The sequence below is a fragment of the Grammomys surdaster genome, unplaced genomic scaffold (assembly GCF_004785775.1).
Source record: "Grammomys surdaster isolate TR1022 unplaced genomic scaffold, NIH_TR_1.0 931, whole genome shotgun sequence".
Lineage (NCBI taxonomy): Eukaryota > Metazoa > Chordata > Mammalia > Rodentia > Muridae > Grammomys > Grammomys surdaster.
In genome coordinates this window covers 43,545-55,392 of record NW_021605350.1, presented here as the reverse complement: position 1 = coordinate 55,392, position 11,848 = coordinate 43,545, and the positions used below count along the sequence as shown (strand labels likewise).

The 11,848-nt window shown below is 37.9% G+C and overlaps 2 gene segments (V, D, J or C); both read left to right on the top strand.

Annotated features, from left to right (window-relative positions):
* The first annotated feature begins 215 nt into the window (after positions 1–215).
* On the top strand, positions 216–602 carry LOC114634272. The segment is given in 1 exon segment: positions 216–602. A coding segment is annotated over 1 exon segment (387 nt).
* An 8,699-nt stretch (positions 603–9,301) lies between these two features.
* On the top strand, positions 9,302–9,874 carry LOC114634271. The segment is given in 2 exon segments: positions 9,302–9,350; positions 9,558–9,874. Coding segments are annotated over 2 exon segments (366 nt in total).
* The last annotated feature ends 1,974 nt before the right edge of the window (positions 9,875–11,848 follow it).

Genomic DNA, 11,848 nt, shown 5'->3' with positions numbered 1-11,848 from the left:
TTTAGAGTCACATCTTTTTATATAAGAAATTTACAATGTGTGCAAGTGTGGAATACTTCTTCCATACTAACACTCTGACAATATGACATTACAAGGACTTTTGACAAATTTCAGCTGTTATTACAATCTATGTTTGTATATATATGCATGTTCACTGTCTACTCATTATTTCAGGTACCTGTGGGGACATTTTGATGACTCAGTCTCCATCCTCTATGGCTGTGTTGGCTGGAGAGAGGGTCACTATGAGCTGCAAGTCCAGTCAGAATCTTTTATACAGTTCAAACCAAAAGAACTACTTGGCCTGGTACCAGCAGAAACCAGGACAGTCTCCTAAACTTCTGATATACTGGGCATCCACTAGAGAATCTGGGGTCCCCAATCGCTTCACAGGCAGTGGATCTGGGACAGATTTCACTCTCACTATCAACAGTGTGCAGGCTGAAGACCTGGCAGTTTATTACTGTCTGCAATATTACAATTTTCCCACAGTGTTTCAGCCTCCTACAAAAACCTCCTTGAGAGTCTCATCAGCTGCCTGCGTAACACAATGCCCTAGATCTGCACATTTCCTCCTTCTACATGAGAGCCAGCATGCCTGAAATACAAGAAAAATTTTGCAGAACCCAGGAAAAGTAATGAGTTCACCATATCTTATGGTTTCTTTTTTGGGGGAGGGGATATGAAAAACCTTTGTATAAAAATCCAAAAATGAACTCAGTATTATCTTTCTATTCCTTGTGTAACACATTACCACAAATTCTTTTTCTTGAATATGAGAGGTTCAAATTTTTATAGTGCTGGAGTTCTGGTATTCAACATGAGATTCTATGGGCTGAAGTGATGGTGTTGATAAACAGCACTTCAGATTGGAGGTACTAGGAAACAATGTTTCTTTTTGTTTCTTTTGTTTTTGTTTTTATTTGTCTAGCTTCTAGAGTACTTTCTTACTTCATTACCTATAAACCACTTCTTTATTTTTCATTTTTTTTACTGCTTCATTAATTCTTACTTCTTTTGTACTTGTATACACACATAGGTACACAAATTGCCTTGGAACCTTTGTGGAAAATCAACTTGCACTTGATTTTTTTGTTTTTGTCATGTTGGTTCTTGGGATCAAACTCAGTTCTGATGTCAGGCTTTGTGGCAATTATCTTTGCCCTCTGAGCAGTCTTGCTGTCTCTTAAGTTTGTCTAGTAACATATAGTCATTATATACAAATCTTTGCCCTCTGAGCAGTCTTGCTGTCTCTTAAGTTTGTCTAGTAACATATAGTCATTATATACAAATTTCATAAAAGCAATGTCTTTCAAGTATGTCTTATATTTTGACTACATTAAATAACTGTCCTCATTTTTTTTGCTTTCTTCCTGTTACCTTTTCTTTTACCCTAGTCTGTACATAAATACATATGCACACCACACCTATTGACATATACAAATACACACATTCATTCATATACATGTGCAAATACAGAGATGTACCCACATATACATGTACACACACAGAGTTAACACACAATACATTTAGGATCCACAGAGAAAAGAAAATGTGATATTTATTGTCCCTATTTTTGGTGCCACATCTCTGTCTAAAGTCATCTTGTATGCTTTCCAACTGTGAAGACTGAAAAACCACTTTGCTTCTCTGTAAACAATATGCTAACTAATATAATCAGTATTCTCATTAAGAAACTTATTGATTTCCTATTTTGGAGATATACCAGGGGAAAACTGCCTTATAGAGTACATAATATTGCTGGAAGATCTCCAAATATCTTTAAACTATCTGCATAGAAATCAGTGTGTCGCCGGGCAGTGGTGGCGCACACCTTTAATCCCAGCACTTGGGAGGCAGAGGCAGGTGGATTTCTGAGTTCGAGGCCAGCCTGGTCTACAGAGTGATTTCCAGGACAGCCAGAGCTACACAGAGAAATCCTGTCTCGAAAAACCAAAAAAGAAAAAAGAAAGAAAGAAAGGAAGGAAGGAAGGAAGGAAGGAAGGAAGGAAGGAAGGAAGGAAAGAAATCAGTGTGTCCAAACTTGCACAATGTGCCTGTGCCTAGGAAAATAGCTATTTCAGGTATTTCCTTAAGACAATCTTGAAGTGACGTATTTAGTTTTTTCTTCAATGTGACAACACATTGGAGAAAAGCAACTTAACGATTTATTTTAGCTCAAGGTTTCTGTTTCAGGCCAAGGTATGCTGGCATCCTTACTGTGGACATAAATGAGGGTGAATATTATAGAGGAAGAATATCTGGGAGAAAGCAGCTCTCCTTATGGTAGCTGAGAAGCAGAGTGAGGTAGGAAGATGCCAGGGACAAGATACAGTCTTTAGAAACAATCCCCTCGATCCTCAATTAGCACAGACCTCTTACTTTCCACCATGTCCCAACATGTCCCAGTAATGCCATTTAATTATGAATAATCAATGGATGAATTCAGTAATTCAGTCAGTGTCATCATGATTAATTTACTTTCAAAAGTTGGATCCATATTCTGGGAACCAAATGCTTTAACTGGTAACCTTTTCAGAAACAATGCAGAAACAAACCATAATCCCAAAATGGCAAGTGGATTCATGATTGAAATAAAGGTAGAATTGGAGATTAAGAATATCCAACATGAATTATAAAGACCAGAGTTTATAGCAAAGCAAATTTATATGTATGAACATAGTTATTTAGAAGTAATATGATGGCCTTCCAGTCTGTGCCTGTGCCTGGAGTAATTCTAGGACATCAGCTCTGCACCCAATCCCCCAAAACCCAGAGAAGGTAAAATGCCCAGGAGCTCTAACATGCTAAGGATTGTAGGACTCTACAGATACAAGAAAACTAAAATAATCCCATGCATCCTATCAATCACCGTAGACTAAGGCTGGTCTTCAATAACAACAAAATCAATGGAAAGCTCACATACTCTTGGAAACTGAACAATGCTCTAATCAATGATAACTTGGTCAGGGAACAAATAAAGAAAGAAGTTAAAGACTTTTTAGAATTTAATGAAAATGAAGACATGTCATACTAAAATTTGTGGGAAAAATGAAAGCAGTGCGAAGAGGAAATCTCATAGCTCTAAGTGCCTACAAAAAAAAAAAATAAAAAGCTCGAAAGAGCAAGCACTAGCAGCTTGACAGTACACCTGAATGTTCTAGAACAAAAAGAAGCAAATACACCCAAGTATAAGTAGTGCATGGCAGGAAATAATCAAAATCAGGGCTGAAATCAACCAAATAGAAACAAAAAGAATTATTTAGAATCAAGAAAACTGGAAGCTGGTTCTTTGAGAAAATCAACAAGATAGAAAAACCCTTAGCCAGACTAACCAGAGGGCACAGAGAGAGTATCCAAATTAATAAAATCAGAACTTAAAAGGGAGACATAACAACAGTAACTGGGGAAATTCAAAAAAATCATCAGATCCTACTACAAAAACCTGTACTCAACAAAACTGGAAAATCTGGATGAAGTGGACAATTTTCTAGAGAGATAGAAGGTACCAAAGTTAAATCAGGAGCAGATAAACCATCTAAATGGTCCTATAACACCTAAAGAAATAGCAGCAGTAATTAAAAGTCTCCCCACCAAAAAAAAAAAAAAAAGCCCAAGGCCAGATGGTTTTAGTGCAGAATTCTATCAGACCTACCAAGAAGACCTAATACCAATTCTCTAAATACTATTCCACAAAATAGAAACAGAAGGAACACTACCCAATTTATTCTAGGAAAACACAATTATGCTCATACCTAAACCACACAGACACAACAAAGAGAACTTCTGACCAGTCTCTCTTATGAATATTGATGCAAAAATATTCAATAAAATTTTCACAAAGCAAATCCAAGAACACATCAAAATAATCATCCACCATGATCAAGTAAGAATTCAGGGATAGTTCAATATATGGAAATCCATCATTGTAATCCATTATATAAACAAACTCAAAGAAAAAAACCACATGATCATATCACTAGATGCTGAGAAAGCATTTGACAAAATTCAGCACCCCTTCATGGTAAATGCTTTGGAAAGAACAGGAATTCAAGGTCCATACCAAACCTAGTAAAAGCAATATACAGCAAGCCAAACTAAATGGAGAGAAACTTCAAGCAATCCCACAAAGATCAGGGACTAGACAAGGCTGCCTACTTTCTCCCTACCTATTCAATATAGTATTAGAAGTCCTAACCAGAGCAACTGGACAACAAAAGGAAGTCAAAAGGATACAAATAGGAAAGAAAGAAGTCAAAATATCACTATTTGCAGATGATCGGATAGAATACTTAAGTGACTGCAAAACTTCCACCAGAGAACTCTTAAACCTAGTAAACAACTTCAGCAAAGTGACTGGATATAAAATTAAGGCAAACAAATCAGTAGCCTTCCTCTACTTAAAGGATTAGCAGGCTGAGAAAGAAATTAGGGAAATGACACCCTTTACAATAGTCACAATTGAAATAAAATATCTTGGTGTGAATCTAACCAAGCAGGTTAAAGATCTGTATGACAAGAACTTCAAGTCTCTGAAGAAAGTAATTGAAGATCTCAGAAGATAGAAAGATATCTCATGCTCATGGATTGGCAGGAAATAATATAGTCAAAATGGCCATCTTGCCAAGAGCAATATACAGATTCAATGCAATCTCCATGAAAATTCAAACTCAGTTCTTTACAGAGTTAGAAAGAGCAATTTGCAAATTCATTTGGTATAACAAAAAGTCCAGGATAGTGAAAACTATTCTCAACAATAAAAGAACTTCTGGAGGAACCACCATCCCTGACCTCAACTTGTACTATAGAGTGATAGTGATAAAAAACTGTATGGTATTTGTACAGAGATAGGCACAAAGATCAATGGAATATAATTGAAGACACAGAAATGAATCCACACACCTATGATATTTAAGGAAAAGAACATTCTCAATAAGACAAAACAGCAACCAACAGATTGAGGAAAGATCTTTATCAATCCTATATATGACAGAGGGCTAGTATCCAACATATACAAAGAACTTAAGTAGTTAGACTCCAGGGAGCCAAATAACCCTATTAAAAATGGGGTAGAAATCTAAACAAATAATTCTCAACTGAGGAATCTTGAGTGGCCAAGAAGCACCTAAAGAAATGTTCAACATCCTTAGTCATTATAGAAAAACAAATCCAAAGGACCCTGAGATTCTACCTCTCGCCAATAAGAAAAAGGGACAGAAGTCTTGGTTTGGATCTTTAAAGCATGGTTTTTATAAGATTGAACTTAAAATACCATAAACTTCATTATATCTTTAATATGATTTATGTATTTGAGTTCCTACATACAATTATTCATGCACACACACATATTTATATAATTTTTTAATATACAGACATGTTTCTCTTGTCTAGAGAGTATAATTTATAAGAAACATGTATTATGGAGTGAACGCAATTATTTCTTTAAGCATTATGACCCTACAGAGCCAACCTAGAAGGACTTCAGTAGCAGGAGTTGGAATTGGAATAATCCTTTAAGTTTTCGTTGTTGTTGTTGTTGTTGCTTTAGTTGTTGCTGTTAAAATCTTCCCATCTCAAAATGTTAACTTTCTATCTTGGAATGAGCTACATATTATATTGAAACTATCAAAATTAAAACAACTTGATTCGTTAAAATCATAACATAAGCACCTTTTCAGACCAGAGAAGCTGAGCCCATATGTAGTTGAAAAAATGATTGTAGTAGAGGGGAAAACAGATAGAATGGAGTACCCTTTTAAGTGTCTCTAAGGAATGTTACCTGCTCAGCTTTACCATCAACTTCTTGTATTCATCTTTTAGGCTGTATTGCTCTCATTTTTTTACTATCACAGAGTCAAAGTCCAGCCTCCAACCCAGAGAAGGGAGTTCAGGATATACTGAGAAAAGACTTGCTTCAGTCTCAAATGGGAGGGCCGAATTCTAAAATTGAGAACTGAGTTCTCAGCTCAGACCTAAACATTGTAGGATATGTTGTAAACTGGCTGCTCTTCTTTGAGAGGAGAGCAAGAATGAGAATTAAGCTTGGATATTTGAACTGCAAAAATCTGATGTACAGATATGAAGTCAGGAGTAAAAATGGAAAAAAGGACTTTCTGAAATTGGAAAATACATTAAATCTTATGACATTTGGAAGTTGTCTGAATTAGTGGCTACCTGACACCAGCAGTTCCTCCATTGCACAGTGATGCTGCACATTGTTTATGTTGGCAGGAGAGCTGAGCCTCAGAAAGCTCCAGGATGGGCCACATTACCCAGGAGAGATGGGGCCTCTAGTAAGCCAGATACTGCTCCCTTGACAATTACTTTCCAGGCAACTCTGGCCATCTTTTAAAAGCACACATACACTTGTCTCATGTTCCATATATCTACTGAAGCCAGAGAAGCCACCAACCAGTACCTACTCCTGTTGCTCTACTTGCCTGTAAAATCTCCTATTCTAGTAGGGATATTTAGAACAGCTAAATGGGTAGGAGACATTTTAGAACTCTCATTGCTGCATCATCATAAAAATAAACTCCCACAATGCTTGTGCTACTATTGAACCTAGATATCATGCAAGCAGGTTACTGCTGTAGATTCCATGTGCTCAGTTTTAAATAAAGTTCGATGTGCTCCTGAGAAGAAGGTATATTCTTCTGTGTTTGGCTGAAATGTTCCTTGAACATTGGCTAGGTCCATCTGATGTATGACATTATTTATTTCCAGCATTTCTCAGTTCATTGTTTATCTAGATGACATATCTATTGATATGTGTAAGACATTGATAAGTGTATGGCATTAATGTCTTGAACTATCACTGCATGAGTCAATATATGCTTTTCCCTGTGACATTATTTTGGATTTGACCTTGAGGGCCTTTGTACTTGGAGCATGAATTTTTAGCTTTACAGTATTATAGCATTATTTGTAATAATTATTGTAGCATTATTTTCTTTGGTAGTTACATATTTCCTTCTGTATTTCTTCTGATTTGTATTAGTTTGAATTTTATTTTTGTCAATATGAAAATGTCTATACCAGCTTACTTCATGTGTCAATTTGGTGAAAATATATTTTTTTCCAACCTACCCTGAGATGGTGTCTATCCTTGATACTAAATTGAGTTTCTTAAATTCCACAGAAAGGTGGATACTACACACTTCATAGCATTATGCCTCTGGTCTTAAGGTGGCAGGGTTGTGTGGAACCTGTCTTCTTAGAGAGTAAGATTTGTCTAGACCCCTGGACTTTGTTACAAGGAGCGTAGCCTTCTTCTAATGGTCCCCTTTCAAATATAATATACCATATTGCTTATTCTTCTTTAAAATCATTTTATTTATTTACCTTCTAGTTTTTCCTCACCCCACAGTCAGCCCTTCCACAGTTCCTCATTTTATTACTCCTACCCTTGTCTCTAAGAGGGTGCTCTCCTGCTACCTGGCCTCCCCCTTCCCTGGGGCCTCAGATCTCTCAAAGATTAAGTGCATCTTCTTACACTGAGGCCATACTAGGCAGACCTCTACTACTATGTGTCAGAGGCCAGGGACCAGCTCGTGTATGCTTCTGGTTTGTAGTTTAGTCTATGGGGACTCTCTGGGATCTAGGTTAGTTGAGACTGCTTGTCTTCCTATGGGGTTGTTCTCCCTTTGAGCTTCCTTAATCCTTTCTCTAATTCAACCATAGAGGTTCCTGACTTCAGTCCAATGGTTGGGTGTAACTATCTGCTTCTGTCTCAGTCAGCTGTTGGTGGGCCTCTCAGAGGACAGCCATGCCAAGCTCCTGTCCATAAGTTCATTATGGCATAGTAGTATCAAGCCTTGGTGTCTTTTCATGAGATGGATCCCAAGTTGGCTGGCTGGTCATTGGACCTTTCCTTCAGTTTCTTCTCTATTTTTGTCCTTGCAGTTCTTTTATACAGGAACAATTCTGGGTCAGGGATTTTGATAGTGGGTTAGTAACACTGTACCTCCACTTGAGGCCCTGTCTGTCTACTGGAGGTGGACTCTTTGAGTTCTTTTTTCCCCAATGTTGATCATTTTGGCAAAGATCATCCCAATGAATCCTGAGAGTGTCTCACTTTTTGGGTCTCTGATCTTTTTTTTTTTTTTTTTTTGAGACAGGGTTTCTCTGTGTAGTTCTGGCTGTCCTAGAACTCACTCTGTAGACCAGGCTGGCCTCGAACTCAGAAATCCGCCTGCCTCTGCCTCCCAAGTGCTGGGTTTACAGGCGTGCATCTGATACTTTCTAGAGGGTTCCTTCACCTCCTGTCGGGCGCCGTCTGCGAGCCGGTCTCAGGGAGGTGTGGGGAGGGGGCGGGCTCGAACAAGCGCACTGCAAGAGTGGGCAGAGATGTCCCGGGGGAGCGGCGGGTGGCGGCCGGCAGGAGACGCAGGACAGGAGCCGGCGCGGGTTGCCGCATGAGCGGCCTGCGTCCGGTACACCACAGCTCAAGGAGAGTGGGTGGGGCGTGTAACGCGGGCTCTGAGACTGTCTGGAAAGCCGCAGGTGCAGTGGCGCAAGACTCTGGTGGGAGCAAGCGAGAGCGCGGCTGCGAGCTGGGGCACAGTGTCCCAGCCTCCAAACGCGGGCAAGTGTTACTGGCTCTTTCCCTGTTTTAGTTGCACGAAGTGAAAATCATACTTACTACATTCTGCTATGTTTACTTTACCTTAAGATTAAAGCTTCTCTGGTCCCAGGATTAAATTAATGTCTCCCAGGTTTTTTACAGAATGAATTCTGAGCTTCTCTTTTAATTTCTGTCCCATGTTTAGCCTGCTAAAAGAAGCCCATGTGTTTGAGACACTGTTCATTGCCCTCATTAACAGTAGCTTTACAGATGGGAGATACTGAACAAATTTAGCCCCAATTTTTCTCTTTTATTTTAAAATTTCCTTTTTCTTGTCTCCATCCTTACTTTCTTTTTGTTTTTTTTTTGCATATTTTCTTACTCTTTGTTTCTTTTCTTGTTGTGTTTTCTGAGCATATTTTATCATTTCCCTAGGACTGTCTATCAGAAATAGCTCTCCTAAAGTTTCTGCAAAAGCTAACTAATATAAATATGTCTTAGATTTTAGACCAATGTTGCCATTAGAGGACCTAGTGCATCTTTTAGTGATTGCTTATACTCTCTATGATGGTATTTTTGGTTGTTGATTGACACCAGCTACTCTTGTACCCATTGCCCAAGTTTTTGATTTTGTATTGCTGACTGCTTTGCATGGGCCCCTCCAGGCTCACCCAGATGCTCACAATTTATAAACCAGTGAGAACTTAGCAGCATTAGACAGGCAGGCAGAGCAAGATGGAGTCACAGGCCCAGGTCCTCCTGTTGCTGCTGCTCTGTGTGTCTGGTGGGAAGTTCAAAATTATTATTATCATTTTAGAATCACATCTATTTATATAATAAATTTACAATGTGTTCTAGGGCACAATATTTCTTTCATAAGAATTCTCTGACAACATGACATTACAAGAATATTCAATGACCAATTTCAACAGTCATATCGTAATCTGTGTTTGTATCTGTATACATGTTCTCTGCATGCTCATTATTCCAGGTATCTGTCAGGACATTGTGGTAACCCAGTCTCCATCCTCCCTGGCTGTGTCAGCAGGAGAGAATGTCTATATAGCTGCAAATCTTTTATGGAGTGTAAATCAGAAGAACCACTTGGCCTGGTACCAGCAGAAACCAGGGATGTCTCCTAAACTGCTGATCTACTATGCATCCACTAGGGAATCTGGGGTCCCTGACTGCTTCATGGGCAGTGGATCTGGGATGGATTTCACTCTCACCATCAGCAGTGTGCAGGATGAAGACCTGGCACTTTATTTCTATCAGCAGCATTATAACTCTTCTCCCATAGTGCTTTAGCCTCCTACACAAACCTCCTTGAGAGTCTCACCAGCTGCCTATGCCCATACAGCCCTGAGCCTGCACATTTCCTTCATCTGCATGAGAATCCATGCGCCTGAAACACTCATAAAAATTTGCAGACCCCAGCAAAACAATAGGTTCAACACTTTTTGGTATGAAAAGTCTTTGCATGAAAAATTTAAAACATAGCTCAATATTATTTTTCTGTTCCTTCTGTAACACATTACCATAAACTCTTTTCTTTGACTATGAGAAATTTATTTTTTTTAATAGTTCTGGTATTCACCATTATACTCTATGGGCTAATGTGCTGGTGTTGACAGGGAGCCCTATAGTTCAGAGGCTCTAGGAAACAATGCTTCTTGCTTTGTCTAGCCTCTAGAGTACTTTCCTACTTCATTATGGTATATACTTATTTTTTTCTTTTTCATAAATTCTTTTACTTTTTATTACATTTTGGTTAATTACATTTTTGCATTTAATTACAGGTTTTTTCGTGTATACATTTATAGGTACATGATTGTCATGGCATATTTGTGGGTGTTAGAGGACAACTTGGACTTTATTTTTCTCTTTGTGTCATATAGGTTATTGGGATCTATTGCAGGTCCAATGTCAATGCTTTGCTGAAAGAGTTTTTGCACTCTGAGAAATCCTGCTGTCTCTTAAGTTCCTTACTAATGTATATTATTTGTATACAAGTGTCATAAAAGAGGTGTCTTTCAAGTATGCCTCATATTTTGTTCACATCTTCTAACCCTCCCCAGTTTATCTTCCCTTTCTTGCTGTTATTATTTTTAAAAATTGTACTCTGTGTTCTACTTTTGTCATACACATATGAATACATATACATAAATACACATACTTATACTCTTTGTACATACAAATCACCCACACTGATATACATACATTCACATACACATACACATACATGATCATGTACACATACAGAGATACACCCATATATACTTTTACATGTACACACAAAACTTAACATACAACAAATTTAAGATTCACAAAGAAGATAAAAAGTGATATTTTTGGTCCCTATTTCTGGGGTCACATTTTGTTTTGAAGTCCTCTTATATAGTTTGCAACTGTGAGGACTGAAAATCATCCATACACTCTAATTTTAGATATTTTGTGTTGGTGTATAGAAGCTTCCATCTTTTACATTGGATATCAATTAATAGAATTTAATGTTTTTAAAAGACAATATTTTGTGCTACAGTGTAAACAAGACACTAGCTAATTCCATTAATAGTCTCTAAGAAACTTATTGAATACCTATTTTGGAGATACAACAGGTAAAAGCTGTGTTATAGACTACATAAATTGGTGGAGATCTCCAAATATCTTAAAGCTGTCTGCTTAAGAATTAGTATGTAAAAACTTGCAGGATATGGCCATGCTTAGGTAGATAGCCATTTCTGGTGTTTCCCAAAGAAAATTTTGAAGTGGTGTATGTAGTTTTTTCTTCACTGTGACAAGCTTGAGGAAAACACCTTAGAAAGCAAAGATTTATTTTAGCTTACAGTTTCTGTTTTAGGCCAAGGTATGTTGGCATCTTTGCTGTGGATGCAAATGACTTTGAATATCATTTAGGAAGCAAATCCAAGGGAAAGATGCTTATTTCAGGCAGCTGAGAAACAGGAAGGTAGAAAGACATCAGAAGTCTTTAGAAGCATTTCTCTCAATTATTAATAATGACAGATCTCTTACTTTGCACCATTTCCCATTAATGCCATTTAATTATGGATCATCAATAGATGGATCCAATGGTTGATTCAGAGCCCTCAAGATTCAGTCACATTCAAAGGTTGAATTCATAAGCTGGAAACAAAATATTTTACTTGGGAACCTTTGACTAACTCTGTAGAAAGAAACTATAATACAAAAAAAGAGGAAGAAGAAGAAGAGGAGGAGGAGGGGGAGACAGAAGAAGAAGAAGAAGAAGAGGAGGAGGAGGGG